At 41.3% G+C, this 24,853-nt stretch overlaps 1 protein-coding gene across 1 annotated transcript in view; it reads left to right on the top strand.

Annotated features, from left to right (window-relative positions):
- KL (klotho) overlaps positions 1–14,391 on the top strand; it is a 38,278-nt gene extending 23,887 nt beyond the window's left edge. Inside the window, exons 2-5 of the mRNA XM_014476767.2 lie at positions 3,096–3,606; positions 4,604–4,872; positions 10,226–11,327; positions 11,862–14,391. Of these exons, the coding sequence (XP_014332253.2) occupies positions 3,096–3,606; positions 4,604–4,872; positions 10,226–11,327; positions 11,862–12,199 (2,220 nt within the window). The 3' untranslated portion in view covers positions 12,200–14,391. The remainder of the gene's footprint in view (positions 1–3,095; positions 3,607–4,603; positions 4,873–10,225; positions 11,328–11,861) is intronic.
- Positions 14,392–24,853: the final 10,462 nt, after the last annotated feature.

Below are 24,853 nucleotides of genomic sequence, written 5' to 3'. Positions count from 1 at the left end.
TGTGCTACCTTGATGGGGCTAGTGCACACAAGGTTCCTGCAGGACACAAGGTTCAACAAAAGGGACGCCAAGGCAGAACACCATGAGGTGGCTTAGTTAAACTCTTGACACGTATTTTACCAGCAATCTGGTTGGGTCCCTTAGCCCAGTCAATCAACACATAAAACTAATCATCACACTTTCCAATGCTACAAATTTATACTACATTTTTCTAAAATAATTGACCACTAAAAAAACACTTTGAATTGTTTCATATAATTTTATCCTTGCCACGTTCCTGTAGGAGAACAGATGCTATTCCCATTTGTACAAAGAAGCATGAGACAGGGCACTCAGGGCTGGGGCGCTGGGACAACCCTGAGGGATGGGATGGGGAGGGAGGTGAGAAGGGTTCAGGATGGGGGACATATGTACACCCATGGCTGATTCATGTCAATGTATAGCAAAAACCACTACAATATTGTAAAGTAATTAGCCTCCAATTAAAATAAATAAATAAATAAATAAAAAAGAAATACCTGAGGCTCACACTGGTAATGGGAAGAGGATTTGGGAGCCCAACTTAAGAGTCTTCTAATGCAGACTCCAGGTCATATCATGTCACTGCCATGGGCCGAATTCCTTAGCAGGTGGAATTTCCTTTGCCTGCTGTGTTTTTCTTTTTGTTCTGTTGATCCTTTAGGGAGAGAAGGAATAAGCATTCATGGAGACCCTACCGTATGGAAACTGTTAGGTGTTTTACATAAAGTATTTCATTTAATCCTCATTATAGCCTATTAGTGGAGAAGGCAATGGCACCCCACTCCAGTACTTTTGCCTGGAAAATCCTATGGACAGAGGAGCCTGGTGGGCTGCAGTCCACGGGGTCGCTAAGAGTCGGATACAACTTCACTTTCACTTTCACTTTTCACTTTCATGCATTGGAGAAGGAAATGGCAACCCACTCCAGTGTTCTTACCTGGAGAATCCCAGGGATGGGAGAGCCTGTTGCGCTGCCGTCTAAGGGGTTGCACAGAGTCGGACATGACTGAAGTGACTTAGTAGTAGTAGTAGTATAGCCTATTAGTGGAGAAGGAAATGGCAACCCACTCCAGTATTCTTGCCTAGAGAATCCTGTGAACAGAGGAGCCTGGTGGGCTGCTGTCCATTGGGTGGCACAGAGTTGGACATAACTGAAGCGACTTAGCATGCATGCATAGCCTGTGAGAGACACACGAAAGTTAGTCTTACCTACTCAAGTTAAGGTATATGGTCAAAAGCACACACAGAAAGTGGTGGCACAGGAATTTTATCTGCCATCAAATACCGCATATGCACTTTTCTATAGCCAAGGTCATTTGTTTCCTTGCTAAACCTCCTCTGAGCCATGTCAAAGCACTCAAGCTTAGAAGAGTGCTGTGTGAGTGTAGATGTTCTACTGTATGGCTCTGACTCGGCTACCTGCTATACGGACCCAGATTGGGAATTCTTGGCTACTCACACTTCTCCCTGGCCTTCTGACTTTCCCCATCACAGCATTTGTTCTGTGGAGGTATGTCTGTTAGGTTTAGGTCATGACTCTCTGTAGGCTTCAAACCAGCCAAATTAGGAAATTCCTCTAGTCTAACATTCTGCCTACTGTAGCCTGAATTTCTCCCTTTCTGTTCTGTTTAACTCTTCACTGATGAGATTTCTTGTCAGCTGGGAAGGGTAAGATAGGTTGATAGAGGTGAGGAAGACAGAGAAGGGTGGGGCACCTCACAAATCCAGCTAGTTCCTTGAATCACATGGGCAAAGGCCATTATTCTTCTGATCAATATTTTATTCTCTTTTTTCTTCTTAGCATATAGATAGCTACCTCAGGTCATAAATAAAATATATTTCATGAAATGAAGAATAGCAGGTATTTACTAAGAAAATAAAAATGAAAGAATGCATTATTTGATTCCATTGAAATGTTTGGCTGAACCCGTAAGAATGAGGATGAGGCCATTCTTGGACACTTGCATTGAAATGAACAAAGAGAAAAATATTAAGGGCAAGGAAGAGGATATTTGGCATATGAGTGCAAGAGCTTCTTCAGGACCAGGGAGTGGAATGAAAATTGGCAAGATCATTGGGAGAATATGAATCAAACAGAATTAGGATGGAGTTTCCTAAGAGAATATGTTAGGAGAGCAAAAGGCTGATAAATAGCTCTTGTATTTAGATACAAACAGGGGGAGTAAATCAGGAATTCAAAAGTAAGAGAAACTTAAGGAAGAAAAAAACCACTATTCTTTGTAAATATAAGGGAAACAAATGAAAATAAGATATCAGAAGTCAGCAAGGTCTTATGGGAGTCTACAGCTGATCTTATGGAGGCCAAGCCCATTTCATTGCTATAGGAAACTCCCAGCTGAGTGCTGACTGTGGACATCTGATTTCCTTGAAGCTGCATTTAAGTGTTTTTTGCTTTTGGCTTGTGTCTTGCACTCTGCAAGGGTTGGCAATAAGTCAGCAGTGTCCCAGAGTTCTGGAGAGTGGGCCAAGGTTAGATATTGGAGTTGGTTCTTTAATTTAGTGCACTGATTCTTCTTAAAGAGAAGAACAAAGATTGTGAGAACACGTGTTAGAATTTTGTTATGAGAGATGAATACAAAATATTAAATTGACTCCAACAACTTGTGTCAACTTGAAAACTCCCTGTCTCTTAGGATAAAAGAAAATATAATCCTATTTAGAAATTCCTGGTGTAATCACACATGTGGAATTGGTTCTTTTCATGAAACCTATTAATTAAAAAAGTACATAATCCAAAGTCAGTTAAGTAGTAAGATATTACAAGTTCTTATTCCATTAACTTTTCAAAGTATGAATAATAATAATACATTCAACACTAGAAATTCATATTTTTCCATGGGCTGCTAAAAAACAATGGCAATGATTCCAGTTATGGTAGCAGCTCACTGTGACCTGACTTACCTCTGGAATTATTTATTGGTTTCAGGTGACTTTTACATTGAGGGATTAGTCATTAGTTAGACTTGATGAGAAACTAGAACTGGAGTTTCAAATATGTGTTGTTTTTCTGCTCACAATCAGAGATAAATTCACCATGGTTTTTCTCTTTATAGGCTCATGCCAAAATCTGGCATCTCTACGATACTTCCTTCCGCCCCACTCAGGGAGGCCAGGTGTCCATTGCCCTAAGCTCCCACTGGATCAGTCCTCGAAGAATGACTGAACACAGCATCCAAGAATGTCAAAAATCTCTTGACTTTGTCCTGGGCTGGTTTGCCAAACCCATATTTATTGATGGAGACTATCCTGAGAGCATGAAGAATAACCTTTCATCTCTTCTGCCTGATTTTACTGAATCTGAGAAGAAGTTCATCAAGGGAACAGCCGACTTTTTTGCTCTTTCCTTTGGCCCAACCTTGAGTTTTCAACTGTTGGACCCTCAGATGAAATTCCGCCAACTGGAATCTCCCAGCCTGAGGCAACTCCTTTCCTGGATTGACCTTGAGTATAACCACCCTCAAATCTTTATTGTGGAGAATGGCTGGTTTGTTTCCGGGACCACCAAGAGAGATGATGCCAAATACATGTATTACCTCAAAAAATTCATAATGGAGACCTTAAAAGGTAGGGTTGAAGATGAAATCCTAATTTCCTGTCAAAATCCACTGGGAAAACAATCCTTAAGATGATCTTAATAAACTGTGTGAATTTATAGTTTTTAATCAGAATGTAGAAATTCATTTTGGCAACAGTAGGAATGCATTTATATAGCACCTTTCTCATCTGGGGGCTTGAGGAACTTAATTTTTTAAGTGCGTTTCATAAATGAGAAATGTTATAATGTTTATGTAACTATAAAGGTTATAATGTTTAAAATTACTTGCCTTTCAGAGTTACTACTCCAGATTTTTACATTATATTAAAGATTAAGTAAATCCCAAGATATTTAGATCCTTGTATACATTTTTCCAGCTTAGATTGCTTGTACTGAATAAAACACTTCGTATTTGTTTTTTTAAAAAAAAGGGATATCAATATTTTCTGGCAAAGAGTAAGTAGTCCGTATCTTTAAAGACTTCATTCATTTACACCATCAAGCACAGAGGTAGGTACTTAGGATAGAAAAGTAGAACAAGACACCTTGGCCCAAAGAGCACCCATTAGAAACAAGGGAAATCCAAATAAAAACTTTTTGAAGATAAGCTTATTTGTGAGGACATTTATTTGCAGAGTTCTCTAGGTTCTACTAGCTTCCCAGGTGGCACAGTGGTAAAGAATCTGTCTTCCAATGCAGGAGATATGTGTTTGATCCCTGGGTTGGGAAGATCACCTGGAGTAGGAAATAGCAACCCATGCTAGTATTCTTGCCTGGGAAATCCCATGGACAGAGGAGCCTGGCGGACTACAGTCCATGTGGGTTGCAAAGAGTTGAACATGAGTGAGCATGCATGAACTAGGTTCTATCAGAGCCTTTCATCAGTGAGAAAGGTCATCAGTTTACCAAACATTAAACATTATACTTAATTTATGTCCTGAAATAGTAAAATCCCCAAATGCTCTTGAATCATGTGGCGAGTGCCCATCACAGGGTCACGATGCTCTTGTCCTCTTTCCTTTGCAGCCATCAGGTTGGACGGGGTGGATGTCATTGGGTACACGGCCTGGTCACTCATGGATGGCTTCGAGTGGCACCGGGGCTACAGCATCAGACGTGGACTCTTCTACGTTGACTTTCTAAGCCAGGACAAGAAGCTGTTGCCGAAGTCTTCAGCCTTGTTCTACCAAAAGCTGATAGAGAACAATGGCTTCCCTCCTTTACCTGAAAACCAACCCCTAGAAGGGACATTTCCCTGTGACTTTGCTTGGGGAGTTGTTGACAACTGCATTCAAGTAAGTCAGCTGACAAAACCAATCCGCAGTCTCACCAAGCCCTATCTCTAGTAAGTAGTGCTTCCTTATTAGGTTGTCATGGCACGTGGTCCATTCCTCAGGCCAAACATGGTTCCTTAGTGAGTGCACAAAAGGCATCATTTGGAATGCTGCACACTTCTCTCCAAAAATGTTCTTGGCTTCATCTTGCACTTTAAATCAGCTTCGAAAGGGAACAGATTTAAAATATATCCATCTTTAAGATCTGATAAGATAGTAAAAGATAAAATACTCTCTTTAATACCGTGGTTTTCAATCCCTTTTAAAGTAGTTGTTGAGTTCTTCCATAAACAAGATGTAATACAGAACTCCACACTATCTGAGATCTCGCTGGAGCTGCTGAGAAGGAGGCAGGGACATTAGGCAGAGCCCTCCTGAGGCATACCTGTGGAACCCCCAAGATTGTGGAAATACCCCCGAATGAAAGCCCTTGCTCAGTGATGCACTGATGGGAATGCCATTTCTAACAGCAGTTTTCAAGTTGAAATGGTAAGGAAGTTCTTCAAAATGGTCAACCAAATATTTATTGAGCATCCTCTATGCAGTTAGCCCTCAATATCATTCTTCATTTTTTCAGCTTCAAAGGAATCTGTTTTCTAGGGTTTGATTAAATACTTTAGTGAGCACTTTTTGGAAGCTTCGTGTGTATCTTGTTAATTGTGGGAGGGAAGAGGGCTCAGTTTTAAGGGGGGTACACAGTGAGATGAGGAAGATATGATTCCTGCTTTCAGAGGAGTCTATTGAGGGGAAATGATGGGTCACAAATAGTATGAGTGTGAACAGAGCATGGTGGCAAGTGAGCAGGGTGGTAGGGGATGGAGGTGTTGCTGAACAGAGTCTGTGTGTGAAAACAGAGACCAAGATAGAAACAAAGTTTGGTGTCCACAGACGAACAGAGCGTTTATAGCACGTTGGGTGCTTCTAGCCATTTTGTTGGTTCTGCAGGGGAGGAAAAATAACTTCCCCTGTACCCTTCTGAGTGTTTAACTGAGACCCCTGTAGTAAGAGATAGATTCACATGAGAAAAACAAACAGAAGTTTATTAGTATGTATACCTCATTTATGTATGGGAGATACCCTGAGAAGAATGAGTAACTCGCCGAGCTGGCTTAAAATTTCAGGCTTAAATATCATCTTAATAGGAAAAGGGGAGAAGTAAGTGATATTTAGGAAAGATGAATAGGCCCTTAAAAGAAGAGATGGGAGCTCTGATAGCTTGTGACAAAGTTTGCCTGAATGTGATGTTGACTTCGGATGCCCTCTTCTGTGATAACAGTCAGGCTTCCCTCATTGGCAAAACTCCCACAAGGAGATTTATGACAATCCTTTTGAGTTTCTTTTGGAGGATTCATCTCTAGCAGATAAGGGAAATTCAAAGAAAGCCCTTCGCTTGCATTTGCTATTTTTTCAAGTGCCTGAAGCTCAAAATAATATCCTGAAGGGGCATTTTAGGGGTGGTGTGCCTTGACTTCTACAGTCGTATTTTGGGGCATCGTATTCTGTTACCTTTTGGTTCAGAAGAGATATTTGAAGAGAGTGCTTGGATCTGGGAAAAGGCCTTCTAGTTGAAACGAGTTGCTGTTTCCTGGTAAATATCTAGTTGAAATCTTTGATTCATTAGGAAATAAATCAACACGATCCTTAATACTTTTTTTTCCCGCTGAGTCATATTATGCTTACATCTTATTCAGACCTCCAGTTAGTTTTAAGGACAGTCTCGACTTTAATCCCTTCCTTTGTTGTTGTTCAGTAGCTCAATCATGTCCGACTCTGTGACCCCATGGATTGCAGCATGCCAAGCTTCCCTGTCCTTCACTATCTCTCAGAGTTTTCTCAAACTCATTTCCTTTGAGTTGATGGTGCCATCCAACCATAGTAATCCCTTCCTTAAGATTTTTTAAAGATTTTAAAAAATATGAAGCATTTTAAAAGTCTTCATTGAATTTGTTACAGTATTGCTTCTGTTTTATGTTTTGGCTTTTTTGGCCATGAGACATGTGGTATCTTAACTCCCTGACCAGATATCGAGCCCCACCCCTCGCACTGGAAGGCAAAGTCTTAACCACTGGATGGCCAGGGAAGTCCCCCTTCCTTATATTTCAAAGGCAACCAAGAACGCTATGTTCTCAAGAATATCTGAGCCCAGTAGCTTGTCCTCTGAGCTCTACCTGGCTCCTTTGGGGTTTTCCTCTGTCTGCTCCGTCTCCCTCAACCCACTGCTATTTAGAAACTCCCCATTCTAACTTCTCTCCTGCAAGTGGGATCCATGGTGAGGTTCAAGTAGGATCTGAAGGGACAGAAGAGGTGCTAGTGGTGGAGGAGAGAGGAGGAAGGCGATCCCGCAGTCCATCCTGGTTGGTCCCTGAACCCTGTTCTGCCTCTCGACCTTCTGCTGAGCCCTGCTTCCTGCTGGGTCCTGGGCCACCACAGTCACTGAGGACTTGTGCTCTGTCCCATTTCCAACAGCAGCCCAGCCAGGGCTGTAATTCCCAGCTTCATCCTTTGTGAAGGAAGAGAAGGCTCTGCCAGTGTTTCTGTGCAGATGGTGTGAACTCAGGGAGCAGTGGGGATGATGTGGGGAGGTCTCTTTTACTTCTGCTCTGTTCCCCATCCAGGGATTGTGTTTGTCTTGGGAAGTGGTCAGTGGTGAGAACATTTTAAGAATACATCCTGTTTCCTCCAGAGAGAAGAAAACTGATCAGAAGCAACAAGTATGGCAGCAAAGAGGAAGGGAGATGGGGAGAGAATTCCTTTTTCTGCTTCCTAGAAGCAGTTGTTTAGACTTTGATCCAGTGCCAGCCACTCATCAGCCCTGGGGCTTTGCTCTCGGGTTGCACCGCTCAGGGTCATGGCTACCTCCACCTCGCAGAGCCGCGCAGTCGTCTCCTTTGCTGACCCAGCCAGACACAAACCACCATGACCGTGAACTCCTCCAGAAGCTCTCTAGTGGAAAAAGGCTGCAGTTGCTATTTTATTCTTTCTGCTTTTCACCTTGAGCTTTGTACTGTTTTGGCAGTGTGCTTTCTAAGCTAACTTCCTAACTGACAGAACAAAAATGAGTTTTTTGTTAGGGAAGTTCTGATAAGCATATGGGTATGTTTTAATTTACAAGCGGATCTCTATACTTTTAATGCATTATATTAGAGTCATGAAAATTGAATTTTAAACCACTGAAATTTATCTTTTCACTTCTGGCTAGTATTTCAAAAATTCCCAGTATGAATGATGCATGCATTTCACCTGAAAAAAATTTTAAATTATATCTCACCTGTCTGAGATGACACACCTGTCTGAAGTCTGATCTTAGCCTTATTCACATGGATTGTCGTTGTCCTTGGACCTAATTCCCCAGCAAAGAGGTTTGTTTTTCCATAACCACTAATGTTCATAGTAAATACAGAATCTGCTATGTACTGGGGACGGAGAGCTTTTTTTAACATTGGCTACTATTAGGGAGACATTTCTTCCATAATATACTAAACACATAACATCTTACCCTTCTGAAAGGTTCGACTTAATTATTTTTTTATTAATAAATAAGTCAAACAAATTAATGGAGATTCTATTGCCTAAATACACATTTATAAATGACCTGTATTTTAAATAAATAGACTTTTTGCTCAGAAATGACACCTTTGTATCTCATGTTTGTTTTCGGATGGACTGAGTAAGAGCTGTTGTTTTGGAACAGTTATGGTAGAAAAGTTATGAATTTTGTCAACTCAGAGCTCTATAAAAATAATCCAAAGAATTCCTTCAAGCTATGAACAGTTTCACTTCCAAAGAGCATGCAAATATTTTTCTTGCGAAGTTGAGGAAACATGATTTGTGGGTGCATCACAGTGGAAAAATACTTCTGACAGCATTCCCACAAATTAGAGGAAATGTATGGGGGTGATCTACACAGGACAATTCTCCAGAAAAAGCAATTTCCCTCTGACACGCTGTATTTTATTATTTTCCTTTATAAACACAGCACTGACCCCTCTAGAGAAACAGAAGCTTATTTCCAACGGGCCTGAAAAGTGCAAGGAAACCTCTGCTAGAGATTCAAAACCAAAGTTTGACCTTTGCTTTTATATAGAGGGTCAAACTCAGGAACCAACTCTGACAGGCTTATTTATGAGGAGAAAACTGGCTTAGGTGGTGGGTCCTTGGGAATAAGAGCTTCTCTGATAGCTCAGTTGGTAAAGAGTCCACCTGCAATGCAGGAGACCCTGGTTCAATTCCTGGGTTAGGAAGATCCCCTGGAGAAGGAGTAGGCTACCTACTCCAGTATTCTTGGGCTTCCCTTGTGGCTCAGCTGGTAAAGAATCCACCTGCAATGCAATAGACCTGGGTTCGATCCCTGGATTGGGAAGATCCCCTGGAGAAGGGAAAGGCTACCCATTCCAGTATTCTGGCCTGGAGAATTCCATGGACTATATAGTCCATGGGTTCACAAAGAGTCAGACACGACTGAGCGACTTTCACACACACACACACCTTGGAATAAACTTAAATTTTTGTTTGCAAGTGGAGGGAGGATTTTGTGATTTTGACTTTGTAGTTTGTCCAGGTTTCCTAAATACTTATTTTCATTTTGTAGTCTTACAGATCAGAGATTGAGAACCATTGTTCTCATGATCATCACAGAAAAAGAATTTAGAAATTTTTAAAAGCTATTTTAAAATATCCCATTATACGTGGATGATTTCCACATTCTCTGTCTTTTTCTACCATCAGTCAGAGTGAATTTGCTAAGTTGTGTTATAGACACTAATGCCAATAAAGGCAGTAGTTTTGCATACTTCCCATGTCCTTGACCTTTAGCAAACCTCCATTTAGAATGTGATTTTAAGAAACACAATTTAATTTTAAGTATCATTTCATTTTCTGACTCTCACTCAGGTTTTAAGCTTTATCATTTTTTGTCTGTTTTTTTTTTTTATTTGAAAGTCTCATTTCATTGGTGATTTTTTATTCTAAAAGAAAAATGTCCAAAATACTCTGCTTGCTTAACACAGACCAGAGATGTGTGAGGATTATTAATGTTTGTCATCTGAAGTGACCTCCAAAAATTCAGATTTCTTAAAGTAACAGTTCCAGACTTACAGAGAACTGTGGGTGAAACCAATGTGCACCGAACAAAGTGGAATATTTTCTTCCCCAGGAACTTAACTATTTATGAAAAACAGTTTAAAAATTCAGCTAGGAAGGTTTCTACAGTATTTTTGCTCACCGTGCTGGCTGGTTTGTTGACAGAACCAGAGCCGCACCGAACGACTTTTCAGGACTGCCCAAGCGAGGCTAACGGTTCCTCTCCTCCCGCCAGGTGGACACCACCCTGTCTCAGTTCATTGACCCCAACGTCTACCTGTGGGATGTCCACCGCAGTAAGAGGCTCATCAAGGTGGATGGGGTTCTGACCAAGACGAGGAAATCCTACTGCGTGGACTTCGCCGCCATCCGACCCCAGATCGCCTTACTCCAGGAAATGCACGTGACTCATTTCCACTTCTCGCTGGACTGGGCGCTGATTCTGCCGCTGGGGAACCGGTCCCAGGTCAACCGCACGGTCCTGGGGTTCTACCGCTGTGTGGCCAGCGAGCTGGTGCGCGCCAACATCACCCCGGTGGTGGCGCTGTGGCGCCCGGCCGCCCCGCACCAGGGACTGCCGGCCCCCCTGGCCCGGCACGGCGCCTGGGAGAACCCCCACACCGCCCTGGCCTTTGCCGAGTATGCCAGCCTGTGCTTTCAAGACCTCGGCCGCCACGTCAAGTTCTGGATCACGATGCACGAGCCGTCCACGCGGAACATGACCTACAGCGCGGGGCACAACCTCCTGAAGGCGCACGCGCTGGCCTGGCGCACGTACGATGAGAGGTTCAGGCGCTCGCAGAAAGGAAAAATATCCATCGCCCTGCAGGCGGACTGGATAGAACCCGCCTGCCCTTTCTCCCCCGAGGACCGCGAGGTGGCCGAGCGAGTTCTGGAATTTGACATCGGTTGGCTGGCCGAGCCCATTTTCGGCTCCGGCGATTATCCACGCGTGATGAGAGACTGGCTGAACCAGAGAAACAATTTCCTGCTCCCTTATTTCACTGACGAGGAAAAAAAGCTAATCCGGGGTTCCTTTGACTTTTTGGCATTGAGCCATTACACTACCATCCTTGTAGACTGGGAGAAAGAAGATCCCATAAAATACAACGATTACCTGGCCGTGCAAGAAATGACCGACATCACCTGGCTCAACTCCCCCAGTCAGGTGGCCGTGGTGCCCTGGGGGTTACGCAAGGTACTGAACTGGCTGAAGGCCAAGTACGGAGACCTCCCCATGTATATCATATCCAACGGCATCGATGATGATCCGCACGCAGCCCAGGACAATCTGAGGGTATATTACATGCAGACTTACGTGAACGAAGCTCTGAAAGGTAAGGAGCACTCAGTACAGAGGTCTCTTGGGGGTTATGCCAACTGAGAACCTGATACATAGAAACTCTCAAACGTATAAACAGACCGTCACCCACAGAGCAGGTGCTATCCATTCCTTGACAACACTGAAACAGTCCAAGTGTTAGCTAGTTTCCCCAAGGAAAGAGGAGTTTGACTAAAAGTGGAAGATGAAAAAATAACTGAACTATTCTAGGCTGCTCAGATCCCTGACCATCTCTTCTCCATATCAGATGGCTTCATAGCAGTCTTGCCTACTTGACGTACTTAAAGGTTGAACCCAAGTACATCATTAAAGTATGTAAAACCTACTATGTTAAATGTACCTAAGTATTTGTCTTGATGGTTGCCACTTTGTCTTCGGATAAAAGGAGCTTTACTGATGAAATCTAATTTAATCGGAAGTAGTTTGAAATGGTATTGACAGTTTCTCTGATGCACCAGGGCTTGGTAAAGGCAAAATATTGTGGGCAAAATATTTTAATAACTTTTCTCCTGTCCTTTTGTTTTTCTAGCCTATATATTGGATGGTATCAATCTTTGTGGATACTTTGCTTATTCATTTAACGATCGCACAGCTCCGAAGTTTGGCCTCTATCGTTATGCGGCAAATCAGTTTGAGCCCAAACCATCAATGAAACATTACAGGAAAATTATAGACAACAATGGCTTTCCAGGTCCTGAAACTCTGGGAAGATTTTGTCCAGAAGAATTCACCCTGTGTACAGAGTGCAGCTTTTTTCATACCCGAAAGTCTTTACTGGCTTTCATAGCTTTTCTACTTTTTGCCTTTGTTATTTCTCTTTCTCTGATTTTTTACTACTCTAAGAAAGGCAGAAGAGGTTACAAATAGTCTTGATATTTTTCTTATTTGAAATAATTATACACACACATCAGCTGTTAACATTTGCACTTCTCAGTGTTGTGAGGTAGATTTTATATATCTGACTTCTAGAAAACCTTTTCATGACATGTGCTAGGTTTTGAAATGAGCGTGATTGTAGAATATTGAATAATGTGAATAGTGCCTGAATTTGTTCTATTTCCAGGGGAGGTATGTTAAAAAAGATTGATAAGGGCCATCATTTCTGTACACATTCTCTAACAAAACATGAAGAATGGAGACCATCTTGTAATATTTCTATATAAACTAAGATGAAGAATATTTTTATCTGTGCCCATTCCAGTGTGTAATGTTTGCCTTGAAATCATAATTGCAAGTATTGGAATCAAATGTTTAGTCCTGAATAACCATTCTGAACTGCCATGATATGCCTAATGGTCTCTGTGGATCCAAGTTTCCCTTGAAAAAGAAGATGGCAGAATATATAACAGATGACAAAGGGCCCTAGGTTAGAACGTTCCTTTTAAAAGCAAGGTTTCTATCAAATACTGTTAGTATTAATTTATATATCTTTTTAATGATGTGCTTAGCAGAGCAAATTACAGAATTCTGTATCTTATATAAGTATAAAATATATTTCTTTGTATTTTGAGACACTCTCTAAGCCCCAAGTTCTTGAGGGATTTGTGTCACTATCGAGGGCCTGCACATAGGGGACTTTTACTAAATGTGTGCAGAAAAATAAGCGTGAATTATGCAATATTGGGCCCTTAAGAAAGCATAAACCGACTGTGAAATGCATTATAGCGCAGTGGCTGGAGGGGACAGAAAGGAGGAAAAAGTCCTTGTTATGAGCAACACTGCAATTAATTTGATTATAAACTCTTTTATTTAGAGAAGACCTTGGAATGAATGAGGTGACCTTTTCTGAAAGAATAAGAATGAAACAATAACTCATTTTATGAGGAGTGACTCCACTTTCTCTTCTTTAGAATGTGCCATAATTTCTTTGAATTGAGTTTTGAAAATTCTTAATAGGTTCAAAAGCCTTTGGTCTAATAACCCTGGAAGGTTTGTTTCTATAATTGCTGAGGTCCATTTTACATTTTTTGCTGCTACTTCTGTGGAGCTAGCTTTACATGAGTTTTGCTTTGAACTTTTATACTGCAACTGGCTACTGATTTTTTAGAAAGGGCTAATCGGGTCTTATCCTTTAATGCCCCTTAAATAAATCTTGCTGATTTTCAAACAGGGAAGTCTATTACACTGGAGTTGAGGATGATTTTATAGATAAGCCAAAATGATATCAAGCAAGATAAACCAATATCATATCTGGTATAACTAATCTTGCTGACACAGGGTTCTAGTGGATTTAAAAAAACTGTACTGTATTATATATCATCTTTAGAGGTGGTATGACTTTTTTCCATGAAAGATAAGCTTTTTGGTGGTACTCTTTTAAAAATCGGGCTTACCATAAAAATCACAAACTAGGGAATAATAGTTTATTTTATGTGTATATTTTTCTGATTATAATAGTAATATATGCTCATTGTAAAAAATTTAAAATCACAGAAACTATATGTACAGAAAAAATATTACGTGTAATTTCACCACCTTGAGGTAGTCACTATTAACATGGTGTATGTATGATATTTTGTATAGTCAGATCTTATTGTAAATAGTTACGTGTTTATTAATTTTCATTGTGTACATTTCCTTTGTCATTAGTCTTCAAAAGCATGATTTTTAATAGTTGTGGAGTAACTCCACTATGTGAATTTATCACAATTTATTTAATCATTCCTATTTGTTAGACCAGTTTCTTATTGTTAATTACCGTGAAATAATGGATGTTGTTTAAAAATAATTTTCCTGCTACAATATTTAATTTCCTTCAGTGTAGAGAGAAGTAATCTTGTCCCTTGATAAAGTCTTGTAATAAATCTACTTGCAACTTTGTCTTCTTACATGATCAAATGACTAGATAAATTTCTTAAGGGTTTTTCTTTTGAGTTACTTAAACCACATAGAATATGATCTGAGTGGTGAAGAAAGGGATCTGAAAACAGGAGGAGTGAACTTTGAGGCTGGAATAAGGTAAGGGTGGAGAGGGTGCCCCAGGCTAGTCCTTATGGTTGATCTGAGAGGGAATTTCAGACAGTGAAAGAGAGACCAAAGAACCAAAGGGAAATGATACCTCAGCACCGCTCAACAAAGTTATCAGGTGAGCATCAGGCTAGCTTTGAGACCCTTTGGTCCTCAGTGGGAGATTGGTTGTTCCCCATGGGCAGCAAAGAAGAGAGGGCACCTCCCAGATGAGGCTGGAAACGGGGGCGGCGGGGGGTTGGGGGGGTGGGGTTGGGGGTGGCAGTGGGAGGGGCTAGAAAGCCTTTCTAGTCCAATGGGGTGAAGAATCCTCATTTCTTAACTGGCTTCTCTGGGCCTTACATTTTTCATTAATGCTTTATGTTGATAAATTCTGGATTTTTCACTACTTTACATGTGTTTTAAAACATATATATATATATATTTTTATATATATAGAGAGAGACCATTCTCCTGGAAGTCCTGCATCCCTTAGAACTTTTTGGGGTCAGCTCTGCAGGGGCATTAGTGGTAAGCGTGGCTCCCAAGGTCTCTGGGCTAATTTCTGTTATATTTGCTTTTCCCCCATATTGCCCCTGGTTTCTTCCTTTGAACTGGCAGTGGGGTGGGGAGGAAATGGAGGTGGGGGGCCCTGCACTTATGCCCCGTTCATTTTGCCTTAGTTTGGAAGGATGGACTTTCAGATTCATTTAAGGTCATTTTTCATTTTATTTTTTGACTTCCACAGATAGTAATTAGAATCTACTAATGCCTCAGAAGCATTTCTTAAAAAAAAAAAAATTTTATAGAGCCCTTCAACAGAGATATAATACAAGCCACATATTTTAAATTTTCTAGTAGTCACATTAAAATATAAAAAGACACTATTAGTTCAAAAGATGTGGGAAGGAATGATGGAGTTAATGAATGAATAGAATCAGCTCGCTGATACCACCTTTGTCCAGAGACTGATTTAGTAGGGACCATCTGTCAAGAAAGAGAAACTGCTGTGTATTAGGTGACACACAGCTCGGTTCTTTGTATTCAGAGGAGCGAATGATGACTTACTTGTAATAACCTTTGATAACCTGTCTTTCCAGGTGGCAAGGCAGTAAATAGCTATCCTATCATCACTTCTAGACTAATAACTAGATGAGAGGATTAATAGCTCTTCATCATTCACACTGTCCCTCAACTAGTCAGTAACCTTTTTTGTTTGTAAGACTTGTTATCAGGTTAAATTCCCTTATCTGTAAATAAAAATAGGGAGCTCATTTGGAAGGAATCTCTTTACGTCGTCTGTGGATACTTGTAATCTCCTAGAACATGTAGCTTTTTGCTCAGACCCATTACCTTTATCAGTTTTTATAACCATTAAATATTGTTGGAGTTTTATTTGTTATAGTGCAATTCCTAAACCATTTTTGTTTCATACATTTGTGGTAAATACCCTTTGATATCAAGTAGAAGTCAAGAAAAACCACAAGGAACCTTGAATAAAGAGTGGAAATGCCAGTAACAACTGTGACAAGACACCTAAAACATGGTGAAATCCCGTTTCACGACATGACTGTGACATGGTGACTGATATTCAGCTCCTTTTTTGATCCAATAGATTAGAGAAGAAAAAACACTTCAACCTACATATTAATGGAGTCAGAAAAGTATAGGGGAAAGAGTCAGCAAGACCCATGTTCAAAATTCACTGAGCCTCAGTTTCCTCATATGTAAAATGGGAATAACCTGCTGCAGCACAGTGGTGAACATAGTAAATATTCAGTAAATAAAGCACCTACCCTAGAAGTATTTTTTCCTAGACTAATTTCACTTAATGTGAGTGTGGTTTCCTTCTCGTTAATCAGATTTTTAGAGCTCAGTAACATAAAACCAGGGCCTATTGCAGTCAAATGATACACCCAGAAGCCCTTTAGTTATTTTATTTGTGGCTTTGAATATACATCTTCATAGAAAGTCCTTGGTAAAACTAAACAAACAAAAATCAGTGCCCACATTTACTTAGTAATACTAGACTCTTTTCTTGGATTTGAATTTTACAAATGTTGGATTGTTAGAATCCTGAAGATGATTTGACAGAAGATGTTTCTATATCAGATTTGTTGTGCCATCTGCCCTTTTGAAATAATCTAATGACAGGCAAAACACTTAAATTTGTTTATTTGTTATTTAGTTGGTAATAATTGGAGGCCCATTAGCTAAATTTTTATGTGATTCAAAAATGTTTGGTAGAGTTTCGGATTTTGGTATAGTCTTCAGTATGTTTATTTATGGTAATGCTAATTAATTTTAAATGAGTTTACTTATTTGATATAAATTATTTGCAACTGAAACATTGCCCCTTAATTAATTGCTGGAATAAGCTGACTTTTTTTTCCTTTTGAAAGGCTCAATTGATTAGTTTGTAAAATTCGTTTTCCTTTCAATATTATAGCGGTTGTCTAATTATGGCCGTAAGCATAAATGTTGCCTAAAGCATTTCAGCCTGTTTTGATCTCCATCTATATGTGAATCAAAGCTTTAGCTAGTTTAGTTTTGAGTTGTTAGATTTGAAAGTTCTATAGTGTTTCAAGGCTGTTGATGTTTCATCTAAGACATGGAGGGTTTATAAGTTTTTTTTTTTCCCCTCTTTAAATTATGGGTATTATAAGTCTCTGGCAAGTAGTCCAAAGACTTCAAAATAAAACATTTCAATCGACAGGGGCAGTAGTGGTAAGCCACGGAGCGGTGAAATGGAGATATAATTAGAGCTAAAGATTGACGAGTCAGGTGAAAATATTCCATTAGCGAAGGACAACACGACCAGATTTTCTTCCAAAGTGGTACCATTCTAAAATGTCCTTATTTTATCTGTGCCTGTCTTGGATTTAATGAACTAACAAAACCAACACAGTGGGGGTTACTGGTTCACCAGACTGACAAGATTAGAGCTGCAAGCTCCTTGCAGTGCAGGGGTCTGGGCAGAAGTGGTTCATAGACAGGAAGGGAGGAGGTGAGGGAAGCCAGGAAGCCCATGAAGGCTTGCTGGATTGGGGAGAGCCTGTGGGTGGAGCTGGGCCTCAGAATCAAGGGGTGCGATTTCAAAATGCAGATGACTTTTACCACAGTCCCCACTCTCTGAAGTGCCCTTGGGAAGATGGCTGCAGCACCTGCAGTTTGGCAAAGGGGGTCCCCCGAGAGAAGTGGGTGCAAGAAGGTGAGGGAGACAGAAGGACAAAGGGACTGAGCCAGTAGCTGGGATGTCAGAACTCACGATGAGTTTTGGGTTCGTATCAAGAGGGTCATGTGGAGAAGCGATGCTCAGAGAAGGTTAGTCCAGGGTAAAGGGAAGGGCGTTTATTTACAAAGAGGCTGGAGAGTCTGAGAATGATTTCAGTGCTATGAGACTGGGCCCAGTGGAGGAGGGGAGGGATGCAAAACCAAGATGAAAACTGTGAGAGAGGTGATAGCTCATTGTGGTTTTGATTTGCATTTCTCTAATAATGAGTGATGTTGAGCATCTTTTCATGTGTTTGTTAGCCATGTGTATGTCTTCTTTGGAGAAATATCTGTTTAGGTCTGTTTCCCAGATTTTGATTGGGTAGTTTGTTTTTCTGGTATTGACTTGTATGAGCTGCTTGTATACTTTGGAAATGAATCCTTTGTCAGTTATTTCATTGGCTGTTATTTTCTCCAATTCTGAGGCTTGTCTTTTTACCTTGTTTATAGTTTCTTTTGCTGTGCAAAAGCTTTTACGTTTAATTAGATCCCACTTGTTTATTTTTGTTTTTATTTCCATTACTTTAAGAGATGGGCCATAAAGGATCTTGCTGTGGTTTATATCATAGAGTGTTCTGCCTGTGTTTTCCTCTAAGAGATATATAAGGAATCTAGAAAGATGGTACTGATGAAGTTCTTTGCAGGGCAACACTGGAGACACAGACATAGAGAACAGACTTACGGATACGGAGTGGGGTGAGGGGAAGAGATGGTGGGTGTATGGAGAGAGTAACATGGAAGAACATACATTACCATTTGTAAAATAGATAGTCAATGGGAGTTTGCTGTATGACTCAGGAAGCTCAAATCGGGTTCTGTTGACTATGCCAAGGCCTTTGACTGTGTGGATCACAATAAACTGTGGAAAATTCTGAAAGAGATGGGAATACCAGACCACCTGACCTGCCTCTTGAGAAACCTATATGCAGGTCAGGAAGCAACAGTTAGAACTGGACATGGAACAACAGACTGGTTCCAAATAGGAAAAGGAGTATGTCAAGGCTGTATATGGTCACCCTGCTTATTGAACTTCTATGCAGAGTACATCATGAGAAACGCTGGGCTGGAAGAAGCACAAGCTGGAATCAAGATTGCTGGGAGAAATATCAATCACCTCAGATATGCAGATGACACCACCCTTATGGCAGAAAGTGAAGAGGAACTAAAAAGCCTCTTGATGAAAGTGAAAGAGGAGTGTGAAAAAGTTGGCTTAAAGCTCAACATTCAGAAAACGAAGATCATGGCATCTGGTTCCATCACTTCATGGGAAATAGATGGGGAAACAGTGGAAACAGTGTCAGACTTTATTTTTCTGGGCTCCAAAATCACTGCAGATGGTGACTGCAGGCATGAAATTAAAAGACGCTTGCTCCTTGGAAGGAAAGTTTAGACCAACCTAGATAGCATATTCAAAAGCAGAGACATTACTTTGCCGACAAAGGTTCGTTCTAGTCAAGGCTATGGTTTTTCCTGTGGTCATGTATGGATGTGAGAGTTGGACTGTGAAGAAAGCTGAGCACTGAAGAATTGATGCTTTTGAACTGTGGTGTTGGAGAAGACTCTTGAGAGTCCCTTGGACTGCAAGGAGATCCAACCAGTCCATTCTGAAGGAGATCAGTCCTGGGTGTTCATTGGAAGGAATGATGCTAAAGCTGAAACTCCAGTACTTTGGCCACCTCATGCGAAGAGTTGACTTATTGGAAAAGACTCTGATGCTGGGAAGGATTGGGGGCAGGAGGAGAAGGGGACGACAGAGGATGAGATGGCTGGATGGCATCACCAACTTGATGGATGTGAGTCTGAGTGAACTCTGGGAGTTGGTGATGGACAGGGAGGCCTGGCGTGCTGTGATTCATGGGGTAGCAAAGAGTCAGACACGACTGAGCGACTGAACTGAACAACCTAGAGGGGTGGGATGGGGAGGGAGGAGGGTGGGATGATCAAGAGGGAGGGAGCACATGTGTACCTATGGCTGATTCATGTCAATGTTTAGCAGAAACCAACACAATACTGTAAAGCTATTATCCTTCAGTTAAAAACAAACAAACAAACAAACAAACAAAAATGGTGCGAGAGGCTTTAAGGTGTGTCCAGAAAGCCAGACCAACAAAGGTCTGTCTAGTCAAAGCTATGGTTTTTCCAGTAGTCATGTACAGATGTGAGAGTTGGACCATAAAGAAAGCTGAGTGCCAAAGAATTGATGCTTTTGAACTGTGGTGTTGGAGAAGATTCTTGAGAGTCCTGTGGGCTGCAAGGAGATCAAAACCAGTCAATCCTAAAGGAAATCAACCCTGAATATTCATTGAAAGGACTGATGCTGAAGCTGAAGCTCCAATACTTTGGCCATGGGTGCGAAGAGCTGACTCTTAAAAAAAAAAAAAAACCTGATGCTGGGAAAGACTGAGGGCTAAAGAAGAAGAGGGCGACAGAGGATGAGATGTTTGGATGACGTCACAGACTCAGTTGCCATGAGTTTGAGCTAACTCTGGGAACTTTGTGAAGGACAGGGAAGCCTGGTGTGCTGCAGTCCATGAGGGTCGCAAAAACTTGGACACAACAGCAACTGAACAAGAACAAGAAAACCAGAACATTCCTAAGATGAGAAACAATAGCAGGTGAATGGAGATGTCTCTGGGGAACAATGGTCAAGCCAGTTCCTCAGCTGGGAACAGAGGCCTCAATGTGGAAGGAAAGCCCCAAACCCGATCGGAATTTCCTGGTTTCTAGTCCTGTTCTTCAATTTTCTTTATAACCTGGAGCAAGTCACCAAGTCCGTGGAGTCTTATTGTTCTTGTATGTATAGAGAGGGAGTTATCAACACCAGTAGGCTTCAACCTTGGTTACACATTAGAGTCATGTGGGAGCTTTTAAACATCCCCAGACTGATTAAATCTGATTCTCTTGGGGTGGGATCTAGACAGAGGTATTGTTTAAAGCTCCCAGGTGATTAAAATGGAAAGTTTAAACTGTGAATCAGAAATCTCTGAGCTTGAGAGTGTCTCAACAGAAACCTCCGGCAAACAGGAACAGAAGAAAACAACAACAGTACCTCTCCAACTTTATTATTCAAGACAAATGACTAGGGATCATGATTATTGCAATAGAGGATTGAGATTGGGCTCAGCGCCAAATAGGTGAAGAAGGCAGGGCGTCATGGTCATCAAGCAGGATGAAGGGGGTCAGGAATTTTGGAATTATCAGACCAGGAATGTAAAACAGCTATGATTAATATCCCAAGGACTCTAGTGGATAGAGAATACAACATACAAGGACAAATGGGCAGTGTAAGGAGCGAGATGGGAGTCTCAGAAGGAACCTCCAAGAAGTGCTAGAGATCAAAAACACTGGATCAGAAACGAAGACCGCTTGATGGGTTTTAAGCCCTTCTGTAAAGTAGACTGGACACAGTGCAGGAAAGAATCTAAAATGATGATATGAACGATACTTGCTTATGTCTTTATTAAATTTAATTTTTCTATTATATTGGGGTATAGTTGATTTACAGTGTTGTGATATTTTCAGGTATACAGCAAAATGATTCGATTATGCAGAAACATAGATCCATTCTTTTCCAGACTCTTTTCCCATTTAAGTTATTACAGAGTATTGAGTAGAGTTCCTTGTGCTATACAGTAGGTCCTTATTGGTTATCTATTTTATATACAGCAGTGTGTATATGTTAATCTCAAACTATATCCATCCCTCAAACAACCATATAGGAACCTCCTCTCCAACATCTATTAAACCAGTTAGTAAGAATCCCAAACTCCTAATCTATCCCCCCAACCAAACTTTCCCCCTTGGTAACCATAAGTTTGTGTTTAACATCTGTGAGTCTGTTTCTGTTTTATAAATAAGTTCATTTGTATCATTTTTTTAAGATTCCACATAAAAGTGATATGATATTTGTCTTTCTCTGACTTTCCTTAGTACGAAAATCTCTAGGTTTATCCATGTTGTTGGAAGTGGCATTATTTATTCATTTTTATGCCTGAGTAGTATTTCATTGTATATATTTACCACATCATCTCTATTCATTCCTCTGTTAATGGACATTTAGATACTCTTGCCTGGAAAATCCCATGGACAGAGGAGCCTGGAAGGCTGCAGTCCATGGGGTCGCTGAAGGTCGGACACGACTGAGCGACTTCACTTTCACTTTTCACTTTCCTGCATTGGAGAAGGAAATGGCAACCCACTCCAGTGTTCTTGCCTGGAGAATCCCAGGGCCGGGGGAGCCTGGTGGGCTGCTGTCTATGGGGTCGCACAGAGTCAGACACGACTGAAGCGACCTAGCAGCAGCAGCAGGTTGCTTCCATGTCTTGGCTATTGTAAATAATGATGCAGTGAACACTGGGGTGTATGTATTTTTTGAATTATTTTAAGTTTAATTAGGTCCCATTTGTTTTTTTTTGTTTTTATTTTCATTACTCTAGGAGGTAGATCCAAAATAGAGAGTGGATCCAGTCTTTCTATTTCTGTCAAGGAGTGTTCTGCCTATATTTTCCTCTAAAAGTTTTATAGTTATCTGGTCTTACATTTAATATGCCAGAGTGCTCTGGCATATTTCAAAATGGTTTCTTTTCTCCTATGACGGGGTCTGCTTGAAGCTTTTTGGTTGGTTAGTTTTTGGCTGCACTCTGTGGCATGGTCCCGACCAAGGATCGAAGCCGTGCTCCTGCAGTGGAAGCGCGGAGTCTTAACTACTGGACCACCAGCAAGTTTTTTAACTCTCAGAGTTGTCCACCCGGAACCTCTGGCAATTCGTGAATTACAGTTCAGGTTTTCTTACCCTGTACTGACTTCCCACTCCAGTACTCTTGCCTGGAAATCCCATGGATGGAGGAGCCTGGTGGGCTACAGTCCATGGGGTTGCAAAGAGTCGGACACGACCGAGCGACTTCACTCACTTTCATTGACTCCTGGGGTGGTTTCCCTTCATGAGCCTCTGCTTGGGAAGGCGTGATGTCCTTTGTTTGTCTGTCTTATCTCTCCAGTTGGGGGCAGCAGTGTGCCCTGTGTCCTACCCTGTTTTATGGATCCCAGAACAACTACTGAGTTTTCAGTCTGTTCAGCCTTTTACCTGTTGTTAGGATGGAGCAATGACTTGCTGCCCATCATCACTAAAGAGATAGAGAAAGAAAGGATAGAGTCAGTGAAATGCTGTAGAGTTTATAAAGCAAACTGTGAGACTGTTGTCAACCCAACTGCAATACAATTGCAAAATATAATCCCTAACATCTCAGCAAAGATGGGCACAATTCATGGAAGATGGGCACAATTAAGGACAGAAATGGTATGCACCTAGAAGAAACAGAAGGTATTAAGAAGAGGTAGCAAGAATACCGCAGAAGGCAATGGCAACCCACTCCAGTATTCTTGCCTGGAGAATCCCAGGGACAGAGGAGCCTGGTGGGCTGCCATCTATGCGGTTGCACAGAGTCAGACACAACTGAAGCGACTTAGCAGCAGCAGGAATACACAGAAGAACTGTACAAAAATGATCTTCATGACCCAGATAACCATGATGGTGTGATCACTCACCTAGAGCCAGACATCCTGGAATGTGAAGTCAAGTAGGTCTTAGGAAGCATCACTATGAACAAAGCTAGTGGAGGTGATGGAATTCCCGCTAAGCTATTTCAAATCCTAAAAGATGGTGCTGTGAAAGTGCCACACTCAATATCCCAGCAAATTTGAAAAACCCAGCAGTGGCCCCAGGACTGGAAAAAGTCAGTTTTAATTCCAATCCCAAAGAAAGTAAAAGGTGAAAGTTACTCAGTCATGTCCAACTCTGCAACACTATGAGTTGTAACCCACCAGGCTCCTCTGTCCATGGAATTCTCCAGGCAAGAATACTGGAGGGGTTGCCATTTCCTTCTCCAGGGGATCTTTCCAACCGAGGGATCAAACCCAGGTCTCAAAGGCAATGCCAAAGAATGTTCAAACTACCCCACAATTGTATTCATCTCACATGCTAGCAAAGTAATGCTCAAAATTCTCCAAGTGAGACTTCAACAGTCCATGAACCGAGAACTTCTGGATGTTCAAGCTGGATTTAGAAAAGGCAGAGGAAGCAGAGATCAAATTGCTAACATCCGTTGGATCACAGAAAAAGTAAGAGAATTCCAGAAAAACATCTGCTTCATTGACTACGCCAAAGACTTTGACTGTGTGGATCACAAAAAATTGTGGAAAATTCTTCAAGAGCTCGGAATACCAGACCACCTAACCTGCCTCCTGAGAAATCTATATGCAGGTCAAGAAGCAACAGTTGGAACTGGACATGGAACAACAGACTGGTTCCAAATGGGGAAAGGAGAACGTCAAGGCTGTATATAGTCACCCTGCTTATTTAACTTCTATGCAGAGTACGTCATACAAAATGCCAGGCTGGATGAACCACAGGCTGGAATCAAGATTGCCAGGAGAAATATCAGTAACCTCAGATATGCAGATGACACCATCCCTATGGCAGAAAGTGAAGAACTAAAGAGCCTCTTAATGAAAGTGAAAGAGAAGAGTGAAAGAGTTGGCTTAAAACTCAGCATTCAGAAAACTAAGATCATGGCATCTGGTCCCATCACTTCATGTCAAATAGATGGGGAAGCAATGGAAACAGTAAGAGACTTTATTTTTGGGGCTCCAAAATCACGGCAGATGATAACTGCAACCATAAAATTAAAAGATGCTTGCTCCTTGGAAGAAAAGCTATGACCAACCTAGACAGCATATTAAAAAGCAGAAGACAGTACTTTGCCAATAAAGGTCCATTTACTCAAAGCTATGGTTTTTCCAATAGTCATGTATGGATGTGAGAGTTGGACCATAAAGAAAGTTGAGCGCTGAAGAACTGATGCTTTTGAACTGTGGTGTTGGAGAAGACTCTTGAGAGTCCCTTGGACCGCACGGAGATCAAACTGGTTCATCCTAAAGGAAATCAGTCCTGAATATTCATTGGAAGGACTGATGCTGAAGCTGAAACTCCAGTCCTTTGGCAACCTGATGCAAAGAGCTGACTCATTTGAAAAGACCCTGATGCTGGGAAAGATTAAAGGCAGGAGGAGAGGACAGAGGATAAGATGGTTGGATGGCATCACTGACTCAATGGACATGAGTTTGAGTAAGCTCTGGGAATTGGTGATGGACAGGGAAGCCTGGGATGCTGCAGTCTGTGGGGTCACAAGAGTTGGACACCACTGAGTGACTGAACTGAACCGAACATCTCAGCAATCTCTCCAGCCCTGGTAGTAAAGCACAAATCTACAAAGTCCACGAAGGATCATAGCTGTTTATATGATG

Source organism: Bos mutus, chromosome 12 (genome assembly GCF_027580195.1).
Source record: "Bos mutus isolate GX-2022 chromosome 12, NWIPB_WYAK_1.1, whole genome shotgun sequence".
In the NCBI taxonomy this organism is placed as follows: Eukaryota; Metazoa; Chordata; class Mammalia; order Artiodactyla; family Bovidae; genus Bos; species Bos mutus.
Note: the sequence above shows the minus strand (reverse complement) of the source record. Positions and strands in the feature narration are given on the sequence as shown.